This window comes from Octopus sinensis, linkage group LG16 (assembly GCF_006345805.1).
Source record: "Octopus sinensis linkage group LG16, ASM634580v1, whole genome shotgun sequence".
Lineage (NCBI taxonomy): Eukaryota > Metazoa > Mollusca > Cephalopoda > Octopoda > Octopodidae > Octopus > Octopus sinensis.
Window position 1 is genome coordinate 4,170,183 of NC_043012.1, and position 25,000 is coordinate 4,195,182.

The following is a 25,000-nucleotide window of genomic DNA, read 5'->3' on the forward strand; positions in this document are numbered from 1 at the left end:
TATATATATATATATATATATATATATATATATGTATCAGGTCATCCCATAAGTTCTGTCTGAATTTTGAATAAAGAAAACAAGTGATCAAATGTTATATTTAATTGAAATTTAATCATCAATGTACTTTCCCTGATTATCTATGACTTGCTTCCATCTAGTTACAAGTTTTTTAATCCCATCAATGTAAAACTCTTTTGGTTTAAAAGCGAAGAACTCTGAAATGCCAGTTTCGACCTCCTCCTGGCTTGTGAAAGTTATGTCCCCCAAATATTTCTGTAAACTACAAAACGAATGGTAGTCTGAAGGAGCAAGGTCAGGAAAATAAGGTGGATGAAAAATTTTTTTCCAACCAAGCTCTTCGATCTTCTGTGATGTGATCTTTGCAGTGTGAAGTCACGCATTGTCCTGATGAAACATCACTCCTTTTTGATTCACTAAAGCGGGTCTTTTTTTCTTCAAAGCTTGGTTCAAAGGCTCTAATTGCTGATAGTATACTTGAGCATTGATTGTTGCATTAGGTGGTGACAATTCAAAGTGAATTACTCCTTTACAATCCCACCAGATAGAGAGAAGAACCTTTTTTCCATGAAATTCCCTTCTTGGTTGTGGTTGAGTTTTTCCCCTTTTATCAACCCACTGTTTACGATGTTTAACATTTTGACAGAAGATCCATTTTACAAAAAAACAAAAGGCAAAAGCGGATGTGTAAACAACAAACAGATCTATTAGTTTAATTCTCGGGAGGTGAGAAAGTCTTTTACGCTTCGAGCCTATGCTTTTCGACAGAAAGGAACACAGAAATATATATATATATATATATATATATACATATGTGTGTGTGTAGATTGTCAGTGGATCATATATCCAAAAACGAAGCACGATCTAAAGGATAGAGCTGTAATGTATTTACATGTAGTTAAATATATGTCCAGTCATAGAGTGACTAATGGTTAGCCAAGTGAGACCGTAGGTGTGGCTTATGCTGGTGTCGCATGAGCAGCCCATTGGGCAATAAACTATGCTTAAGAAGACTTGTTGAATCAAATGAAATCATTGTTGAATAAACGTTGAATAAAATACGCTTGAGATGACCTGTTCAGTCAAATGAAATCATTGTCATGGCCAATGCCTGGCTCCTGTGCCAGTGACACATAAAAAGCACTATTCAACCATGGCCGAAGCCAGTGCTGCCTAGCTGGTTCCTGTGCCGATGGCACATAAAAAGCACTATTTGAGTGTGGTCGTTGCCAGTGCCACCTGACTGGCTCCCATGATGGTGGCATGTAAAAAGCACCCACTACACTCTTGGAGTGGTTGGCATTAGGAAGAGCATCCAGCTGTAGAAACTTTGCCTGATCAGATTGGGAGCCTGGTGTAGCCTTCTGGCTTGCCAGTCCTCAGTCAAACCATCCAACCCATGCCAGCATGGACAGCAGATGTTAAACGATGATGATGATGATTCTGTGTATATATATATATATATATATAGAGAGAGAGAGAGAGAATTTTGAAGAAGGTTGAAGCAAGCAGGGTATAGGTGGTCCATCATGTGGTGCTCAGATAAATCTGAAACTTAAATTATGACTCCTTTATCCTGGGTAGGTAGTGCTGTTGTAGGTAGTTGGCTATAAAAAAGATTTTCATTGAGTAGGCATTGAAGTAAGAATGTCATAAACAAATTTAGGTTTGAGGAGTGTATTTACATGCAAGGTTGTGAATGAAAATAAACAAAGAGGAATGATGTAATCGTCTTATCTTTACTCACCCATACAAACACTCATACACAAACACACACACAAAGACATACACATGTGTGTATGTTAAAGAGCTTTTGTGTTTAAACATGAACACGGCATCTGTTAAAAGGTATCTAGCCAGATGCCAAAATATAGAAGTTACAAATCTTTGTTAACGATATATCTTGGAGTGAATTCAGCTATAAATAATAGCTTTATGATACCCTTTGGATAGAAAAGAAGGTAGGAAGCTGTGTGTGGAACTTGAACCACGTTTGCTCCAAGATTCTATTTACATATTTCTTGATTCTTCTCTTTAATTAGAAGATACAATTTCTTTTCAAGACCTTCTCATAGAAAACATCTCTTAGTTGCATGTTCAAAACAAACTGTTATTGTTTGTTCCTTGGACAGTCCTGGGATACATTACAATCGAATGCATCCCACTAATGACCATTCCATTTACCCTTTTCCCAATTTGACCTTCTTAAGATGATCAGGTGGAATTTTTGCTACTGTCTCTAGTGAGTTGAGCACCATTTATAGAGGTTCCTATGGTTTACTTTATATAAAGAAACTCCCATTCAACTCATGCCAGCATGAAAAACAAATATTAAACAAAAGATATTGCGATATATTTTTAAAAAACAACAAGAAATTAACAAAACTTTATTACACTTTTGTCTTCATAAAAGCAGTTAGGCAAAAACCATTGTGGATTCATATTGTATTATATGCTAACCTCTAATTTTAATCTTGATTTTGGTGCAAAAAGTGCTCATGGAGGTTAATGGTATACTTACATAATTGTGAGTGAAAGTCCACGGCTTAGTGTTAAGCGTATTTGGCTCAAAATTGTAAGGTCATGAGTTTTATTCCTTGAGCAAGAAGACACTTTATTTCACATTGCTCCAGTCCACTCAGCTGGCAGAAATGACTTGTATCTTTATTTCAAAGGGCCAGCCTTGTCACAGTCTGTGTCTCACTGAATCTCCCTGAGGACTATGTTAAGGGTACATGCGTTTGTGGAGCACTCAGCCACTTGCACATTAATTTCATGTGCAGGTTGTTCTGTTGATCGGATCAACTGGAACCCCTAACATTACAACTGACAGAGTGCCAGTTATGTAAATGGTGAGCAAACCATGGAGCTTGTATGTGGTCTCTTGACTTACTAGAAGTGGCAGTTAAACCTCCTTCAACTTGCACTTCATCATCTTAAAAAAAGGAAGGACATGCATTACATGATAATGTAGTCTTAAGAAAACACCCTCTCCCAAAAATGTTGGGATGGGCATGGCTTGTAATGTCTTTGTTTATAGTCTGCACACACCAGGATTGACCTGGAATTAAATAATAATACCTTAGTTGCTTAGTCGATTATTCTATTTTATAATGACTTTGTTGAATCTGAGAGACACTTCCGTTCTAGCTTGGTTCCCTTCCCTGACACCTACTCATGTCGTTACCTTGTGGACTGCACGTACTGCATAAAATCTCCTTTTTTGTATATAAAATCAATAGAGACAAGATATCTGATAAGGTGAAATATATTATTCCTGTCCCTCCCCCAATCATTCTTTTGCAGTGATTCATTCCTTGATATGTTTGTCATCATCTCACTCCTAGTGTCATAAGTGACATAACTCCTTTCCCTTTGCCTGCTTTGCCCCCTTTGCCTTTTTAACCCATTTCTGTTCCCAGCCCAGTAACGTCTTCAAGTTGGATGTCTTCAAAGCATTTTTTGCTTTTTCACAGAATTAAACAATGTATTTATTTATCAATTTAACAATTCACCGATATGTTTAGGCTATTTTTCTGCACCCTCAGTTATTTATTGTTGTTATTGTAGTCTAGCTTATGACCAAAGGCTTTTCAGCCATGACCATCTTGTCTTGTTGTTTTAGATACAGTACACAGTGTTTCAAAGAGGGTTCAATGAAAATAAATTCTAGGGTTCAGCAAGATAAGATGTCTTTGAATAAAATTTAGTGATTTATTGTATTAAACAAAGGCTGTTCACCACTTTCAGAATAAATGAGGTGCAGGCCTTGTTGTATGGTTAAGAAGTTTGTTTCTCAACCATGTGGTTTTGGGTTCAGTTCCACATGTGACACCTTGGACAAGTGTTTTTTGCTACTGCCCTGGTCTAACGAAAGCCTAGTCCAGTCTTCTTACAGTTCCAAATATACACTGCTCTGGATTGGTACTTGTTTTTATCAGCTGCATAAGGATGGAGAAGCTGAGTTGATCGCAGCAGGATTTGAACTCAGATCACAGCGAGGCTGGATAAGTTCTGTGAAGTACTCTTGCTAATTTCTATTATGTGTTATCATCAATATAATCCTGAGTCTTCCATTATCATCTGTTATCAAATTAATCCATTCAGGAGATCTTTCTATAATTACTGATTTATCTTTCGTACTTTACTTGTTTCAGTCATTGGACTGTGGCCATGTCGAGGCACCACCTTGAAAGGTTCAATTAAATAAATTGACCTCTGTATTTATTTATTAAAGTCTGGTTTTTATTCTGTCAGCTTCCTTTGCCTAACTGTTAAGTTATGGGGATGTAAACAAACCAACGCCAGTTGTCAAGGCTGTGGACAAACATACACAGACACATGCAGACATGTACATATATGGTGGGATTCCACACAGTTTCCATCTACCAAATTCACTCACAAGCATTGGTCAGTCTGAGGTGAAGGTAGTCTGAGTAGAAGACATCTGCCCAAGGTACTATGCAATGGGACTGAACCCAGATCCATTTGGCTGTAGTTAAAACGTTTGCTGCACAACTATATGGTTCTGCATGGAACCTGAGGCATGAGTCTTCTACCATAGGCTTGAGTTGACCAGAATCTTGTAAATGGACTTTGGCAATAGGAAAGTATGCCAAATCTTGTATGCATTTAAGTGTGTGCGTACATATGTGCATGCGTGTGTGTGTGTGTGTGTGTGTTTCATTGATGTGTAATTTCAAATAAAAAAAAATACCCTGTGTGATATTTGTTCCCTCTAAATTCCACAGACAATCCCCTTGTCAGTTTTGGCTAGTTCGAAAGAAAATACAGTGAGCCTTCCGATTGGCCCTGTTGGTAGCCAGTAACCAATGGCAATAGATTCACCACTTCCATATCTATTTGTTAGCATTGTTCCAATCCACGCATATTTATTTGCACAAACAAGTAACATAATGCATAAACCGTAGCTGTTGCTTATCACTTCTCTGCCACCACCACCACAGCATAGCCCCACCTCTCCTTCTCATATATGACTAATTCAACAACAGCAACAACGAGGTCTTTCATGTTTTTGTTGTGCATTATTTTTATAATGTTTTGGTATTGTAATATTCCATTCTGTTCTATTCTGTGATGCTATTATCATCAATTAAATATTAATTTTTTTTTCTTCTGGCTATGTTTATATATATATACATTTTTTTGAAATGCATTTTATTGCATTTTTATAGAAATGTATTTTTGCTGCTGCTGCTGATGATGTTTTTTTTTTTATTTTTGCTGTTAATTGATCATATAATTATTTAGTTGCTCGTCAAAAATGATGTACTTGTGTGTTTGAGTGTGGTGGAGAAAAGCAATGGGGGAGAATGCAATAGCAGTATTCTTTTCTACTCTGGGCACAAGGCCCGAAATTTTTGGGGAAGGGGGCAGTTGATTAGATTGATCCCAGTATGCAACTGGTACTTAATTTATCGATCCCGAAAGGATGAAAGGCAAAGTCGACCTCGGTGGAATTTGAACTCAGAACGTAAAGACAGATGAAATACTGCTAAGCATTTTGCCTGGCATGCTAACATTTCTGCCAGCTCGCTGCCTTTGAAATAAGCAGTATTAATCAGTTAATCATATAATGAAACCAACCATGTAATTATCCCCCTTACTTATGTTTTCTATGTTGTGTTTATGTGTTACATTCTGATAAATAGTCACTTCTGGTGTTTTATTCTACTAAACGGTTTGTTGGCTTTGTTTGAATAATACCATGCAAAAGGCTAAAGAGCCAGAAACAGCTGTCTGGGAATCCGAAGTGAGGAAGCAGTGAGCCACGTAAAAATCACCCAGTAAACTGTGTGAAGTGGTTGGCATCAGGAAGGGCATCCCAGCTGTAGAAACCAAGCCAAAACAGACTATAGAACTGGGTGTGGCCCCTGGCCTTGTCAGTTCCTATCAAGCAGTACAACCCATGCCAGCATAGAAAATGGACATTAACCAGGGATAATGATGATGATGATGTAGACTGCATTCTGATTTCAAATCCTGGCAGGGTTGAGAAACCGTTAGGCATGTCCTGGGGTTAACTCATTTTGGCTATCCCCTGCTCTCCTCTCTTTGTATCTCTCTCAAAAGTTTTTGGTGGTGGTGGTGGTGGTTATAGGGACGTTCATGTTGGGCTTTAATAAAAAGTGAATGAATAATAATTCAATATGATTTTTAACAATGCTCGAAAACAAAATTTTCTTTTGTCCTTTTATTTAATTAAATTTCTTCTCTATTACATGGCTATATAGAAACAAACTAAATTTATGATTATGGAAGATTTTAAATGGCATTTTTATTGATTCCACCTGCCTTTTTTTGTATTTGTTTTTATGTTTCTTTTTTTTTCTTCTCTCCTTAAATTTATTACCCAAATGACCTAATAACACAGATTTAACTGTAAGTACATAGAAATTGCTTTCAAATTTTGAAATAAGGCCATCAATTTTGAAGGAAGGAGTCAAGTCTATTACACCAATCCCAGTGCTCAACTGGTACTTATTTTATCGACCCCGAGGGGATGAAAGTCTTTCGGTAAAAGCATGTCTGATCATGTGGAAGTATTAGCTTGCTTGGAAATTGGTGAGGGTTGACAACATGTAAGGTAACAGACCATAGAAAATCTGCCTCGGCAAATCTTGTCTGGCCCATGAAAATATGGAAAAGTGGGCATTAAAATGAAGAAACTGGTGAGAGTTGGTAACACAAAAGGCAAGAGACCATAGAAAATTTGTCTCAGCAAATCTTGTTTAACCCGTGGAAACATGGAAAAAGGCAGGCATTAAAATGATGATGATGACACAAACTTCTTACAACTTCCGTCTATCAAATTCACTTTCTTGGTTTTGGTTGGCCTGGAATTATGACACTTAACAAGAGCTTTGAAAAGAAGTTTGGTGGTACAAACACAAGAATGCTTTGTGCAGTTCGCAACCTTTCTTGGCAACAACAACTTACAAAGCCACAGCTGTATGGCAGTATTCCCATCATCACCTCAGTAACCAGAAACAGACAGACACACATTTTGCAGGACACTGCTAGAGAAGCCAAGATGAAATATCCAGCAATCTTCTTCTCTGGAAACCCATGCATGGGCCTACAGCTATTGGCAGGCTAAGAAGTGCATATATTGATCAACTTGTGGACCACACTGGATATTGGGTTGAGGATATGAAAACTGTTAGGAAGATTGGAACATCCAGCTAAGAAAAATTGCATTGGTCTGGGTAAGTCACCCAAACAGGATAAATGGATGGCTTATAATTATTACAGGCATGACTGTGTGTTGCGTAGTAGGAGAGAACTCAAAGCCACTTGGGCTTTTGGTATATCTTTCTGAAATAGACACAGATTAACAACATTCTATCCATCTTTGGTACCGCTGTATGTCTTGTGAAACTGGATCCAGACCTGGGAAGCCCCTCTTAAGGTCCCAGTCCAAGCTATTTATTATTTTCTTTTATAAGGAAATCCAGTAGTTTATTCTTTTACTTGTTTCAGTCATTTGACTGTGGCCATGCTGGAGCACTGCCTTTAGTCGAGCAAATTGACTCCAGGACTTATTCTTTGTAAGCCTAGTACTTATTCTTTCGGTCCTTTTTGCCAAACCGCTAAGTTAGGGGACATAAACACACCAGCATCAGTTGTCAAGTGATGTTGAGGGGACAAACACACAAATACACTCACACACACACACACATATATAAATGGGCTTCTTTCAGTTTTCATCTACCAAATCCACTCACAAGGCTTTGGCTGGCCCGAGGCTATAGTAGAAGACACTTGCCCAAGGTGCCATGTAGTGGGACTGAACTCAGAACTGTGTGGTTGGTAAGCAAACTACTTACCACACAGCCACTCCTGCACTTACAGTTGTCTATGCATGTTTCCCCTCTCCATGACAAAGGAATAGTAAGGATTAATACAGCTCGGCACCAGTGTCATCTTAGGTGTCAGAATGTAAAGAGCTGGAACTGATGTTGCAAGACATTCTATCTTGTTACACTGGCCCTTTTACCAATTTGCTGCTGTTATGACTATATCACACAACATTCATGGACACAGACATACACATGTACCCCTCCACCCACACAGACACATATATATGCACACATTTTCAACCACACACGCACATGCGTGAAGAGAAAAAGAAAAGTATTTTCAAGGAGAGCTAAAATATTTCTAATTTTGGTACAAAGCCAGTAATTTTTGTGGAGGGGTTAAGTTGGTTACATTGACCCCAGTGCTCAACTGGTACTTATTTTATTGACCCCCCCCCCCAAAAAAAAAGGACAAAAGGCACAGTAGACCTTGCCAGAATTTGAACTCAGAATGTAAAGAACCAGAAGAAATCCTGCTAATCATTTTCTCCAGTACACTAATGATTCAGCTAGATTTTTTTTTACTAAAGTAATGTAATTAAATATGCATAGAAAATACACTCAAACATATGACTGCTATTTTTAGTGGATCAAGCAACCATATCAAATTCCCTCATCTGCTTAAGAGATGATGTGCTGTTGTCAATTTTTTATTTCTTATAGTATCTTTAGTTTGATTCTATAATTATTTAATTGTTTTTTTCTTTTCTAATTCACAGTTCTGGCTGTTCTAAAAAGGCTATCAAAAGAGCTTACCATTTCCTGTGTCAGCAATGTGCCGAAAACAGACAAATATGTCCAAAATGTGTTAAAAACCGTGTTGCAACAAAGAAAAATGATGAAGCGTAAGTATATAATTATTTTTACAGTTCTATATTTAAGAGATGAGGAATTATGTACACTATTTACATTTGGTGGATATTTGTCCTCATCTTGTTTGTTGTTAACACAACGTTTCGGCTCATATACCCTCCAGCCTTCATCTGGTGTCTTGGGGAAATTTTGAACCTGGGTTCTTGTTCCTAAGGTATTTTTCGATATTGTTGTTGTTATTATTATTATCATTATTATTATTATTATTATTACTACCTGGAATTGAACTTGGAATCTTGGGGTTAGTAGCCTGCACTCTTAGCCACTACAACCACGGGTATATGGCGTAGTAGTTAAGAGCACAGGCTACTAACCCCAAAATACCAAGTTTGATTCCAGGCAGTGATCTGAATAATAATAATAATAATAACATCGAAAAATACCTTAGGAATGAGAACCCAGGTTCGAAATTTCCCCAAGACACCTGGTCTAGTGAAAAATATTTTTAGGGACTTAAACAAGCATCAACTGTTTTGAAAAAGAAAGAGAAGCGAAATATAGACAAGCAAACAACTGGCAAGTGGGTTTATAAGCTTTGTCAGTTGTGACTCTTCCCAAATGTAACAATATTGGTTTCACCATATGGTTTCACATCAAAATTCTTGTAAAACAAATAAAAAATAGAAACTTTTATATTAATTCCTTTTTAAAAGAACAATTAACCCTTTTTTGTTTTTACCATATTTCTGTTGAACTACATTGTTTTTATTTCAATAGATTTTTTAAATAATGAAGCATTTACTGAAATACCTTTGTCATTAATAAGCTCATGTTTAGAACAGAAATCAACATGGAATTTTAACGGAAAATATTAATTTAACTCACTTTAATCCAAGAAATTTGTATTATAAAACCAGGTATGGTCTCAGGTGGGTTGGTATCAAAAAAAAGTTAAACAACAGGCGCAGGAGTGGCTGTGTGGTAAGTAGCTTGTTTACCAACCACATGGTTCCGGGTTCAGTCCCACTGCATGGCACCTTGGGCAAGTGTATACTGCTATAGCCTCAGGCTGACCAAAGCCTTGTGAGTGGATTTGGTAGACGGAAACTGAAAGAAGCCCGTCGTATATATTTATATATATATGTGTGTGTTTGTGTGTCTGTGTTTGTCCCCCTAGCATTGCTTCACAACTGATGCTGGTGTATTTATGTTCCTGTTACTTAGCGGTTCGGCAAAAGAGACCGATAGAATAAGTACTGGGCTTACAAAAGAATAAGTCCCGGGGTCGAGTTGCTCGATTAAAGGCGGTGCTCCAGCATGGCCGCAGTCAAATGACTGAAACGAGTAAAAGAGTAAAAGAATATTCTATCAAGAGGATTGGAGAGTGTCTCTTCTACTTTGACACCCTTTTACTTATGGGACTTTATCCCTGGGGCAGTCTCTAGTAATCTCAAGTTTCAGCACAGATCAACATGCTCAAGGACTCAATTAGACTGCAGTGGTAGGCTCTCTTTACTCTTTTTACTCTTTTATTTGTTTCAGTCATTTGACTGCGGCCATGCTGGAGCACCGCCTTTAGTCGAGCAAATCGACCCCGGGACTTATTCTTTGTAAGCCTAGTACTTATTCTATCGGTCTCTTTTGCCAAACCGCTAAGTGACGGGGACGTAAACACACCAGCATCAGTTGTCAAGCAATGCTAGGGGTACAGACACAGACACACAAACACACACACGCATATATATTATATATATACATATCTACGACAGGCTTCATTCAGTTTCCGTCTACCAAATCCACTCACAAGGCTTTGGTCGGCCCGGGGCTATAGCAGAAGACACTTACCCAAGATGCCACGCAGTGGGACTGAACCCGGAACCATGTGGTTGGTTAGCAAGCTACTTACCAAACAGCTACTCCTGCGCTGAGATTGTTTCCTAGGAAACAATATATGTTTATTGTAAGGTAACAGGCTGGCAGAATTGTTAGCATGCTGAGCAAAATGCTTCTGAGTTCAAATTCCACTGAGGTCGATTTTGCCTTTCAGGGTCGACAAAATAGTACCAATTGAGCACTTGGGTCAATGTAATCAACTTACCCCCTCCTCCAACATTGCTGACCTTGTGCTAAAATTTGAAACCAATATATGTTTATTGTGTATCTGTACATAGTGAATCCAGTATGTTTTCTGTCATCCATGGTTTTCTTGCTCCAGCATGCTTGCCTATCAGTAATAATTACAAATAAGAATGGCTAATTATCAAAACTAATTAGAGCTAAAAAGCCAATACCAATTAATAGTGGATATGGCTGATTACTATTTTATTTGCTGATTAATTGGTGCAACCGTAACATGAATTTGTGTGTGTGTGTGAGGAATCAACTGTTGTCTAGATTATGCAAAAAGGAAAATAACACTGACATCTCATTTTAACAGATATATTTACCAAAATTACATAAAAATATCTTGAAATACTTGGCTTCAACCATGGCCTCCATGCGACTTTGGAATCTCCTGCAACCCTTCTGGTCGGTCTCCTTGTTTAAGTTGGTGAATGTTGCCATAATCCTTGCCTTTAGTTCTTTAGTGTTACAAAGAGTTTTATTGGTCTCTCGCTCAAGTGCACCCCACACATAATAATCAAGGGGGTTGCAGTTTGGGGAGTTAAGTGGCCAGATGTTAGGGGTGAAGTGGTGACAGAAATTGTCTGATAGCCATGACTGGGTTCTCCTGCTTATCTGGCATGGTGCAGAGTCTTGTTGCCAGACTCAGGGTGTTCCAGCAGCCACCTTCTTGACCCAGGGCAGCACAACCTCCTCCAGGCACTTGATGTAGGCCTCCACATTGAGTCTGAGGGTGTGTGGGAAGATGAATAGAAAAGTTTTTTTCCGTAATGAGATAAAAAACCAAGGCTGAGCAGATTTTAGAACATTTATATATATATATATATATATATATATATATATATATATATATGTGTGTGTATATGTTTGTGTGTCAAACACAGACACACACACATATATATATATATATATATATATATATATATATATATTATTTATATAGAGGGCATTATACATACATGCCAACGCTAAGAGGGACAATTTTGGTAGAAATGACTAATTGTCCCTCTTAGCGTTTGGCATGTATGTATAATGCCTTCTGGCATGTATGTATAATGCCCTCTATATATAAATTAATATGTTCAATAAGAAATAATTATTTTCGAAATTTTTTCTCTTATGAGGTTTTTACGCTATCTACCTGACAATTTCTTGTTAAGTTTTCCTTATTAAGTAGTTGTCCTTAATTGCTAAATATATATATATATATATATAATTGATCACATGTTGGAGAAGTGAGAGATAAAATATTTTTTATATATATTGACAGCTGTTTCTAATCTGTATTTAGTTACAGATTATGAAACAGCTGTCAACATTTGGAATAAATATGAGAAAATGAGTAGCGGCCAGGAGTTGTGGGGGATTTGCTGTACTTGAGAAGATGTGTCAAGCTTAGTAAAATTGCTGTCATCTCTACATACAGGGTTGGCCTTTACAGGTGCTGATGCCACATAAAATGCATTCGTACTGGTGCTGTGTAAACATACCTGTGCTGGTGGAGGTAGACAGAAACTGAAAGAAGCCCGTCGTATGTATATATATATATATATATATATATATATATATATGTATGTGTGTCTGTGTTTGTCCCCTCAGATCACTTGACAACCAATGCTGATGTGTTTACGTCTCCGTAAATTAGCAGTTCAGCAAAAGAGACCGATAAAATAAGTACTAATCTTACAAAGAATAAGTCCTCAACTAAAGGCAGTGCTCCAGCATGGCCACAGTCAAATGACTGAAACGAGTAAAAGAATAAAAGAATATATACAAGAGCCACAATTCTTGTTCAGATTCATTGATCCAGATCCACTCACAAGGCTTTGATTGACTCAGGGCTATAGAAGAAGACACTTACCCAAGATCTCATGCAGTGGAACTGAACCAGAGACCACATGGTTGAAAAGCTAGCTTCTTAACCACAGAGCCATAGTGCCGATAGAAATAGTTTTAAGAAATCTACTTTGAAATTGTATGTGACAAGCTAGCAGGATGGCTGTACCAACAAATTTTCTTAAACGTCTTCGAGCAATTTGTCTTATTAGTAAGAAGTAGGTACGAATTAGTGAGAGGACAAGTCTATAATCTAGCTTATCTTATGACAGGTTAGTTAATGTCTTGGGCAGGAGATGGGGCGTGGGGAAGAGCGGTGTTGGATACTTGCTAGAACTGACATTTACAGTTCTAAACATGTGAGAATCTGTGTAGGTGTATGTGTGTGTGTGTGTGTGTGTGTGTGTGTTGCGCATGGAAATAAAGTGCATTTGTAAATGTGAAGGCATATGTGGGTGTACATGTGTGTGTGTGTTCCATGTAGAGATAATGTGAAGGTGTAAGTGTGAAAGTATGTATGCGTGTGTATGTGCATGGGTAGATGTGCTTGTTGTTACACACGCACATATAATGTACAGCTGTAAATTTGTGTGTATGTGTGTCTGAATTGCACAAACATCATCGTCATTGTTTAACGTTCACCTTCCATGCTGGCATGGGTTGGATGGTTTCACAGAAGCTGTCTCGGCTGAGGACTGCACCAGGCTTCTGTGTCTGTTTTGGCAGGGTTTTTACAGCTGGACGCCCTTCCTAACACCGACCACCTAGCAGAGTGGACTGAATACTTTTTACATAGCACAAGCACAGGTGAGGTCAGTTTTGGCATGGTTTTTACAGCTGGATGCCCTTCCGAATGCCAACCACTTCACAGTGTGGACTGGATGTTTTACACACAGCATCAGCAATGGCAGGGTCACCAAGTAACTTGCAAGACAAAGATCCTTTGAGAGGGGAGGGGACATTGGAGGAGGTGGTCTTGTGTCAGATGATGTATATAATATGTGACCTGTTGAAAATAGCAACAAAAATCTTCCTCAAATCACACCCTGCCATTTTAAATAAAGAGATTAAGCACTGAAATAATATATTAGATAATCTTAAAAAGTTAGGAGGGTCATATTTGGAATGCTTTTGATCATGGGTTTGCTTGATCAGAGCTGGTCTCAGGCCAAATAACATCTGTAAACATGTGAGGTTGTGTGTGTGCATACAATGGAAGGATTATGTGTGTGTGTGAGTGTATGCATGTGCATGTATAAATAGATATGCATGTGTGCATGATTGTGTGTATATATATATTATGTGTATATACATGTTTGTACATGTACATATATATTTATATTATTATATGATTGAATGGCACACATCCTCTTCCAAGTAAGTTTAATCTCTCTCTCTCTCTCTCTCTCTCTCTCTCTCTCTCCATATATATATGCACACATGATCCATGCATGTGTAGAGCATTAAGAGTGAACATTAAAAATGATAATTTCATACACACACACACACACCTGTACAAGTAGTAAATCTGTGTCACTTGTAAATCCAATTATTTTGTGTGTGTGTGTGTGTGTGTGTGTGTGTGTGCATGTGTGTGTGTGTGTGTGTGTGTGCATGTGTGTGTGTGTGCATGTGTGTGTGTGTGTGTGCATGTGTGTGTGTGTGCATGTGTGTGTGTGTGCATGTGTGTGTCTGTGTGTGTGTGTGTGTGTGTGCATGTGTGTGTGTGTGTGCATGTGTGTGTGTGTGCATGTGTGTGTGTGTGTGCATGTGTGTGTGTGTGTGTGTGTGTGCATGTGTGTGTGTGTGTGTGTGCATGTGTGTGTGTGTGTGTGTGTGAATGTGTGTGTTTGTATATAAACACAAGCAGAGAGGCAGAGGAGGCAATCAGTCGGTCGGACATGATATGCCAGAAGAAGGAAACTGAAAGATCAGTGACCTCCAGAAGCAAGATTCATTTCTTTGTTGTGTCAACAAATCAGCTGTCTTTTAAACCCACGCTGCACCACACCACATCACAGCCCTCCGCTCCACACCACACATATATCTATCCGATGCCAAAGACACTAATCAAGCCGCTGCTACACTTCCCACTGTTGACTTAGTCTCTCTTGGTTTTATTTGGAATTATTGTTTTTATTTCTTGAAGGATTTTGTTGTTTTCTTTTTTGTTTTAATTTACAATTCCCTATTAACAGACACTGAGTGGTTTTAGTTGTTTGTTGTTATTGTTCTTTTTTTTGTTATTGTTTTTTTTTTTTTTGTTGGTGTTGAAAAAGTTTCTCCACTTGTCTGGACAATCAACTCTGATGCAGAAATCGTTCTTTTGCTGCTGTTATTGTTGTTGTTGCCAGTGGTGGTGGTGGTGGTGATAGGAAATGTTCGAGAGCTGGAAGCCTTTGGACTATCTAGAAATAGCAGCCAAATTCCTTGTAATCACATCGTACATCATTATCCATCTCATCATCATAACCACTTTTACCACTGTTCTTCATCATCACCATTATCAGCATCATCATCACCACCATTCAACATAATCATTGTCAACATCATTCTTCATCACCATCACAACTGTTTATCATCATCATCATCACCACTGTTCATCACCAATCATCATCACCAATCATCATCATCCTTATCATGCATGTATGTGTGTATGTCCCTTTGTTTTGATGTAGCATGATAGTTGTGTCACCATCATGCAACTGATTTTCTTCATTTCCATTCTTCTGGAATAAGGCGGGGGGAATATTACTTTGCCTTGAAACAGGTGAAGCTTGGTGACAGGAAAGGCATCTAGACCCAGAAAAATCTGCTTGAATGTGTTTCATGTAACCCATGCAAGCATGTAAAACAATAGACATTAAAACAGTGAGGATGATAATATATAGCATAATTTATCTGTCGTCCTTTTTGTACCGGATTCTGAAATCATAGAAATTAAGTGAGTCTTCATATTTCTTTATTCTTTCCAGTCCAATGTCAATGCTGTAGCTTGGCCTGCTGGGAAGACATAAAGAATGTGGACTGCACCCCCCTTTTGTTTGTTTTTTTCTTTCTTTTACAGAATCCCCCATTTTTGAGTTTAAAAATTTTTAAATGCGGTTTTTTTTTTTTTGTTTATTTGCAGAATCAGAATCTCTGTACTCGAAAATGGGGGGATTCTGTAAAAAAAACAAGAGGTGGTATGGTCCACATTCTTTAAATCCACCGCCTGTGGCAATATCGGATAGATCAGTCATTCTAAACTAGGGCCTATATGATTCCTGGAGGTCCACATAAAATTTTTGGGGGTTCATGCAAGCAAAGTGTTAAATTGTAGATCCACAGTATTATTTAAAGGGTCCATGGAAAAAATTTTGTTGTGTCTGGGGAGAGTCATTTTCTTTGCCTTATAATTCAATACACTACACTCACCGGTAAAATTTCCACTTATTTCTTATTTTTATTTTCCTAAAATTTTCGTTGTGTCTTGCAACCTTTTCAATAGTCAAGACTATTGAAATGGTTGCAAGATGCAAAGGCACACAAAGAAAATGACTCTCCCCAGACACAACAGAATATGCTTCAACACACGAACTCACATAAAGAATCTTGGAAACCAAATCCAAAAACGGAAAAAATTTTGCTTTAGATATATTTATTGCCAAAAAACAGCTAGGTTTCTTTTTCTAGTGTTTTACATAGTTTAACATGTTTCTGGCCAGTGAAACATGTTCTCTCAGAGCTTTTGAAAACCGACACAAGTGAATAAGTGAAAAACAAAATAGGAATTTTGCAAGTACCTATAAAATAAGTTTTTAAACACCAAATGACTACAGGGGTCCACCAGAAGAAAATAGCTGTCCAGACTCCAATTGCTGTGACTTGCTTTCTATGGCTTGATGCCCTTCCTAATGTCATCCACTTCACCGAGCATGCTGGGTGCTTTTTATGTGCCACTGGCATGGGTGTGTTCATGCAGTAGTAGCACGAGTGCAATTTATGTGGCACCAGCACCTGTAACTGACAAGCCTGTGTGTATGGATGACAGCAATTTTGCTTAGCTTTTACTTGGCATGTCTCCTCAGGTACAGCAAATCATCACAACTCCAGGTCCCTTGTCATTTCCTCAGTGAGGCCCAGTGTCTGAAGATCCTTTCTTACTACTTTGTCCCATGTCTTCCTGGGTCTACCCTTTCCACAGGTCCCCTCCTCAATTAGAGCTTGGCACTAGGTGTCTAGAGTTGCTAGATATATTTGCTATTGTTGTTGATAGGTATTTTGTCCCAGAGTAGGGTGTTAACTTTTGAAATCATCATCATCATCATCATCATTTAAATGAATATATGAATATATAAGTAAAAAAAGGTGCAGTTGTATTTGTGTAGAGGTACATGCAAGGCTGTGTAGTTAAAAGGTTTGTTTTCCAACCATATGGTTTCAGGTTCAGTCCCACTGCTTGCCAATGGGCAAGTGTCATTTACTCTGGCTTCAGGCCAACTGACCAGAAAAAATTTGCTAAAGAGCATTTTTAACATTTCTCCATGTTGTAGCAGTTGTGGAAGTTATCTTTTGACCTAAACCAATATATCAAAGGAAGTAATATTCAGAAGACATATAAATATTAGAATGTTGGTATATAGGTTGTTTGACCTTTTTAAACTGTACCTTAACATATACTTTTTATATGTAACCTTTGCCCACCATGATTATTGAAATTCATTTTAGCCATAATATTTCCTTTTTTTTTATTAAACAGACCCCCACCCCCACAACACCACCAGCTTGGATTATCTGCTTGACTGGCCACAGGGGGTTAAAAGTTTCTAAATATATTGATGGTGAATGTGGAGTGAAATGGTATGAAGATAACCAATGAGCTGTAGTTTTTGCTTTTCCTCCTCTGACTAAGCTTTATACATACACACATTTACTATTGGGGCAACAGGATACATACCAATCTGTTTGGAGCAAAGTATGGCTGGACTTGGAATCTTGGAGAATGCAAGTCCTTAGTTCATAGGCTACAAATGATCATGATATCGGAGACTATAAAAATCTGCAAGAACTTAAGATTTAAAGGATGAAAGTTAAATCATGATACTGTCCTTCACAACTTGGTTACCAAGTCCATGGCCATCAAATTTTACTCTAAATTAAATGTGTGTGTGAGAGTATTTGTGTATGTATACGTATACTATATGTAGGAACTAAATGTGAATGTTTGTGACCATATTGGTAAATAGACTTGCAAGGAAGTACCTTTGTCAGTTACAGGGCTTCATAGAACCATTTCCTTTGTCAGTTACAGGGCTTCATAGAACCATTTCCTACCAAAATGACCACACCAAAAAATTCCATTTCTTTATTGTTGATGTACTTAATTCTATTTCTCTCCTTTTTTTCTTTTGTTTGTGTATGTATAAATGTATGAATATAAAGTGAGTGAATACATGTATATGTATGTTTGTGTTTCTCTGTGTAAGGTCTTAAATATGTGTTTGTGTGTATATATTTGTTTGTGTACATCTCTCTATATGTTTATCTATGGGTATGTGTATATCTGTGTGTATGGGTGTATGTTAGTGTATGCATGTGTGTATGTTTGTAACTAAACACTCCCTATTTAAACAGTGAATTACAAACTTTGAAAACTACTTCCTGAGTCACCTTATAAACTTACAAACATCTAATTACTGAAGTGGAAAAATTATGAGAAAAGCCATTTCTATTAATTTTTTCAAATATATATATATATAGTTGAAATTTGCAGAAAAAACAAAAGGCGAAGACAAGAGTGTAAACAACAAGCAGGTGTATTAGTTTGATGCTCAGGAAAGTGAGAAAGTCTTTTATGTTTTGAGCCTATGCTCTTCAACAGAAAGGAATAAGAGAAAATAAAGAGAAAGAGAATGAAAATACTTGTGGATTTAGCAGTCAAGCATGACGATATATATCATCATCATCATCATCATCGTTTAGCGTCCGCTTTCCATGCTAGCATGGGTTGGACGGGTCAACTGGGGTCTGTGAAGCTGGAAGGCTTCGTCAGGCCCAGTCAGATCTGGCAGTGTTTCTACGGCTGGATGCCCTTCCTAACGCCAACCACTCCGCGAGTGTAGTGGGTGTTTTTTACGTGCCACCTGCACATATATATATATATATATATATATATATATATATACCGGAGTAAACACATAAATGTGAAACAAGGTGGAAAAAAGAGTACTCAAATACCAGTGGTAGAGTAATATGCTTTATTTAAAGCAGCAGAAAATTCAACAAAACCTGTTACTCTGAATTTCATGTTCCCGTTCGTTGGACAGTTTTTGCTCACGTTCCTGTTCGTCGAACAGTTTTTGCTTGCAAAAACTGTCCGACGAATGGGAACGTGAAACTCAGAGTAACAGGTTTTGTTGAATTTTCTGCTGCTTTAAATAAAGTATATATATATATAAAATACAAAAATGGGGCAAGAAAGCTGGCCAGATTGGAGCAATCTCTAGAATAACCAGCTGAAATTGCAAAGATAATCTGGAACTCGACTGAGGATAGAAAACTCCAAATGACTCATCCTTGTTTTCTTTGTATTGTATGTCTGGATGTTTTGCGTTCTTGTCCCATTTTTGTATTTTTTATATATAAAATATAGCAGTATATATATATTTACTGAAAAACAAAAGAGGAAGACAGGTGTATAAACAGCAAGCAGGTGTATTAATTTGATGCTCAGGAAGGTGAAAAAGTCTTTTATGTTTCGAGCCTACGCTCTTCAACAGAAAGGAACACGAGGAAATAAACAGAGAGAATAAAAAGAAACTTGTGGATTTAATAATCAATCATGAGAGAGGTAGATAGATAGACAGATAGATAGATAGATAGACAGATAGATTGCTATATCTGTTTGTCTACCAGATCTGACAGTTTTGGCTGTCCTGCCGCTAAAAAAGTAAACACTTACCCAATGTGCTTTGCATTGGAACTGAACTTGAAACCATGTTGTAAAGCAAACTTCTTAACCATATACACAATCCTGACACCCCCTCTCTCTCTATATATATATAGAGATAGATAGATAAATAGAGAGAGAGAGAGAGAGGGGTGGGTGTGAATGGATGTCATTTAGCAGTGTGTAGATAAACAACAGCTGATGCTGGGTTTGATTATAGAGTAAGAAGTGAAACCTTGGAACTATCAAATGTACCTTGAAGAACTAGTTTCAGTAACAAGGATTAACAGTGAGGAGCTGCTAAGAATAGATAAGACAGATAATTGAGGTTGGACAGGTGGTGGTGGTGGTGGTGGGAGTTCTGTATCTGAAAGAGGATGGGTGTGGGGGCTGCTAAGGTGAAGAAGAAGTAAGTGCTGTGATGTTGGCTGGGAAAAGTTCTGTGTGTGTGTTGTGGTTCATGAGAGGGGAGGTGCAAATGTGATAACATTTGACTGAAGTGAGTCCCTAATTTTCACACTTCACTTTTATCAACAATATTAAGCTAACAGCAATTGCTCTACCATCCACCCCACTCTCTCTCTCCTATGTTGATAGTTTAAGCATGAAGGCTAGAGTAGTATGGTTGTTGAGTGAGAGACCCTTCTCACACTCAATAGTTGATGGCACTCACTGATATATGTATATATCATCATCATCATCCTCGTTTAATGCCCACTTTTCATGCTGGCATGGGTTGGAAGGTTTGACTGGAGACTGGTAAGCCAGAAGGCTGTACCAGGTTCCAATCTGATCTGGCAAGGTTTTTCCACAGCTGGACGCCCTTCCTAATGCCAACCACTCCAAGAGTGTAGTTTGTGCTGTTTACGTGGCTACTGGCATGACGGCCAGTCAGGCGGTACTGGCATTGACTATGCCTGAGTATATACACATACGTATCCTCACATACAAACACACATTCACATTCATACAGGAATTTAATAGACACACACATGCGCACATAGACACACGCACACACGCACACACACACACACGCACACACACGCACACTTTCCAACAGGTTCACATGCATGGACACCAACACTCAGTTACACTGGTAGATCTTCATTCACATTCACACATACATACATTCACATGTGCTTAGAATTTACCATGTTTAACCCATTAGCATTTAAACCAGCCATATCCAACCAAAATATTCTGTCTGGTTTATGTTCAGACTGGCCAAATCCAGCCTCTCACACCTACCCTACAATGTTAGTCTAAATAATATGCAGTCACATAATAGAAATCTCAAGGCTACAAGATTATGCAGAATAAATTCATAACGATGTGAATAAATAAGCATTACATTTGATAGCATAATCTAAATGCTAAAGGATTAAAAGAAATCATTTCCAGCATTATCACCATTGTTATCTTCATTATGTGCAGTAATCCCTTGACTATCACAGCTGTTATGTTCCAAAACCCCCTGCGATAGGTGAAAATCCGCAAAGTAGAAACAGTACTTAATTACTACTTAATTTTTCTATTATATGTAATTTTCTAGATGGTGTAATTTAATTGTTCATTTTGAATTGATAAAAGATGTTTTTTTTGTAATTTTATATATATATATTATATATATAAATACACACACACACATACATATATGTGTGTGTGTATGTGTTTGTCCTTTGCCACCACTTGACAACCGGTGTTGGTGTGTCGATGTCCCCATAACTTAGCAGTTTGGCAAAAGAAACTGATAGAATAAATACCAGGATTAAAAAAGTGTTAAGTACTGAGATTGACAAATTCGACTAAAATTTTTCAAAGTGGTGCCCCAGCATGGCCGCAGTCTAATGACTGAAACCAGTAAAAGATAAAATTTAAAAGGAAGCTATTAGAACACCAAGGCAGTGTGTGGGTGTGTTTTGTGTGCATCTGCAGTGTTTGTATTACCTAAAGAAATTCTGAAAGGCCAATCTGCTTCGTTAAGCTTCCTAATTATTAGCATCTCAAAGAGATTTTGTTTACATCTAAAGTGGAATAAATATCTGGACTTGAAATACCTTGAGGTATATGATTAATTTGTAATTATTTTGCAGAACAAATTCGTTATCATCATTCCCAAGCAGCTAACCTATAAATTAGCTTCCTTTTCCCTCTTGCTTTCTCTTGTGCCCCCCCTCACCTCTCTCTCTCTCTCTCCAGGCTTTGCTCTCTCCTCCCCCACCTCTCTCTCACTTGTGCTCTTACCCATGTGCTCTCTCCCCCTCTCACTTGTGCCCTCTCACTTGTGCTCTCTCTTCCTCTTTTTTGCTCTCGCTCTTGTACTCTCTCTCTCCCCTCACTCTCACTTGTGCTTTCACTCCCCCTCTCTCTCACTTGTGCTCTTGCTCATGTGCTCTCTCTTTCTCTATCATTTGTACTCTCTCTATCTCTCTCTTGCTCACTTTTTGTAACTGTCTGTGTGTATATATGTGTATATATATATGGATAAACAAACAGGAGAAAAAGTCCTCAACACTTGTGGAAGAGTATATCCATATATTTACTTAGTTTTTCTCAGCATGTGCAATCCCTCAAGTGACAAAAAGGATACACGTATATAGGTGCTACAGTCTTAATCAAGTGGTTTAAGAATTTTTCAACCAAGTGCTTCTAGGTTCAATCCCACCGTATGGTACCTTGAGAAAGTGTCTTCAGCTGTAGCCTTGGGTTCATTGATATGTTGTGAGAAGAATTTGGTAGACATAAACCTCATGGCACAGGAATGGCTGTGTGGTAAGTAGCATGCTTACCAACTACATGGTTCCGGGTTCATCCCACTGCATGGCACCTTGGGCAAGTGTCTTCTGTTATAGCCTCAGGCCAACCAAAGCCTTGTGAGTGGATTTGGTAGACGAAAACTGAAAGAAGCCTGTCACATATATATGTGTTTGTGTGTCTGTGCTTGACAACCCATTTTAGTGTGTTTACGTCCCCGTAACTTAGCAGTTTGGGAAAAGAGACCGCTAGAATAAGTACTAGGTTTACAAAGAATAAGCCCTGGGGCTGATTTGTTTGACTAAAGGCAGTGCTCTAGCATGGCTGCAGTCAAATGACTGAAAGAAATAAAAGAATATACGCGAATGTTGAACGATGAAAATAAGTGCTCAACACTGCATTGATGGGTATAATTTCTTTATTTGTGAATTAAGGCTACCATGTATTTCATGTTAAGAAAAGTAGGAAAATATCCTGGTATCTTAACAATTTTTCAAGCTGATCACATGGTGAAAGGTGTTCAGCTCATTAACATGTGTTATATATTATATATTTATATAATATATATATTTATAGTATATAGTTAATCCAAACAAGAAAAACACCAAAAAAACACAAAAAACAGCAACGCGAGACGTGGAACAAATATAGTATTATTGGACGCTCAGGAAAGAAGGGAAGAAGGAGGGTTTAACGTTTCGAGCAGAGCTCTTCGTCGGAAACAAAGGAGAAGGAAAGATCCCGAGAAGAGAAGACAGGAAAAAAATTGCTGGCGGTGCTCACGAGCTATCCCAGAAACGGCTGTAAGACTGCAAATTCACCTTACCCTAATTAAATTATTCTAAATGACTTGAAATATTTGTTCTGCCTTGGCTTTTGATTTTTCCTCTAATATAATATTTACCTACTATAACGGAACCCTAATATGGATCCCTCGATCCAGCTACTCAGTGTACCTTTTGTGTAGATCACAAGTGAACTAAACCCAGCATATTCTTTATATATATATATAATATATATATATACATATATTATATATATATATATATATATATATATATAGGTAATATAGATATATAATATAGGTATATATATATATATATATATATATATCTGTAGATATATGATATATATATATATATTAGTATATTATAATATACATTATATATATATATATGTATATATATATACAAATATATAATATATATGTATATATATATTATAGTATGTATATATATATGTAGATCTATATATATATATGTATAATGTATAGAATCTATATGTATATAATATATAATTGTATCTATATATAATATATGGTATATATATATATATGTATATGTATATATATAGAGTATGATATTATATATATATGTATATATATAATATATATGTATTTATATATATGTATATGTATATGTATATATATATGTATATGTAATATATATATATATATGTATATATATGTCTATATATGTATATATATGTATATATATGTATTATATTGTATTATATGTTATATATATATATATATATATATATATAATTTATGTGGAAATAGAAAGATGAATAATCTTGTAGTAGATTAATCAAAAGTTTAACCGATACCTTAGTACAAACAGAGCAGTAAAACGGCAGGGTAACATCACGGTGGGAACACCATCTGGCGTTGCAACCTGTTGTTGGGATAGGGGTTTGGAAATTAAAACATTATTGGTGAATTGAAGAATGGAGCTGTGGACGCAGAGCTTGAACAGAAAGAAATCGTTTGATTTCATTCTTACACGTGTTTCGAAAGCACAAATTACCAAAATCCGATTGAATAATGGGACCATATTGTGTCTTTCTCTTCAGAAACCTAAACTTCCACACCAACCCAGCGCTAAGACTCATATGCCGCTGTAGATCTGATATCGGGATAATCAGTAGTACATTTTAGATAAATATATCCCTAGTTAGTAACAAGCTGAAGCTCACCTCTGGCCAACTCCTCGCAGGTAGTGAAGTGGTTCTCTTCCATCCCAATAAGAACCGTAACTAGGTTCATTCAGTTTGATATCGCCAGCTTCTACCCCTCGATTAACCCTAGTGTGCTAAATAAGGCCCTCTGGCATGCTCACAAACAGCAGGGCCTCACCAAGAAGAGATAGATATCATTTTAGTTGCCAGGAAATCGTTTTATTAAGTTTGATAATGAGTGTGAGATCCGTAAGGATACTCCCAATGAAATTTGATGTGCCTATGGGTAGTTCGGATAGTGCGCAGATAGCCGATTTGGTCGGAATATTATTCTCTACGAATGGTCCGATCAATTCCCGGAGGGATCGCGGGCGGCTGTATCGTGACGATTGTCTGTTTTTACCTGCAAAACACCACGAACAGAATAGTGCAGAAACTAAGAGCAGGTTAGCTAGGTTTTGTAATAGAATGGCATATGAGTATAGTTTTTGATAATGAACTCACCAAGGCTAATTCCTAGACGTTACACTTAACCTTAATAGCGGACTCATACTGCCCTTACCATAAGCCTTCCACTAATTTGAAGTATGTCAGTGTCTCCTCAAATCATGCCAAAACCGTAACAGACAATTTGGTTAAAAACTCTCTCTAAGATTGTCTGGCTTGTCCGCCAGTGCCG

The 25,000-nt window shown here is 37.4% G+C and overlaps 1 protein-coding gene across 2 annotated transcripts in view; it reads left to right on the forward strand.

Moving 5' to 3' along the window:
- The window catches only part of LOC115220580 (uncharacterized protein C9orf85 homolog), an 89,065-nt gene that overhangs the window by 33,355 nt on the left and 30,710 nt on the right, over positions 1-25,000 (forward strand). For both annotated transcript variants that reach the window (XM_036509856.1, XM_029790731.2), the window contains exon 2: positions 8,624-8,749. In XM_036509856.1, coding sequence (XP_036365749.1) covers positions 8,624-8,749 — 126 coding nt within the window. The remainder of the gene's footprint in view (positions 1-8,623; positions 8,750-25,000) is intronic.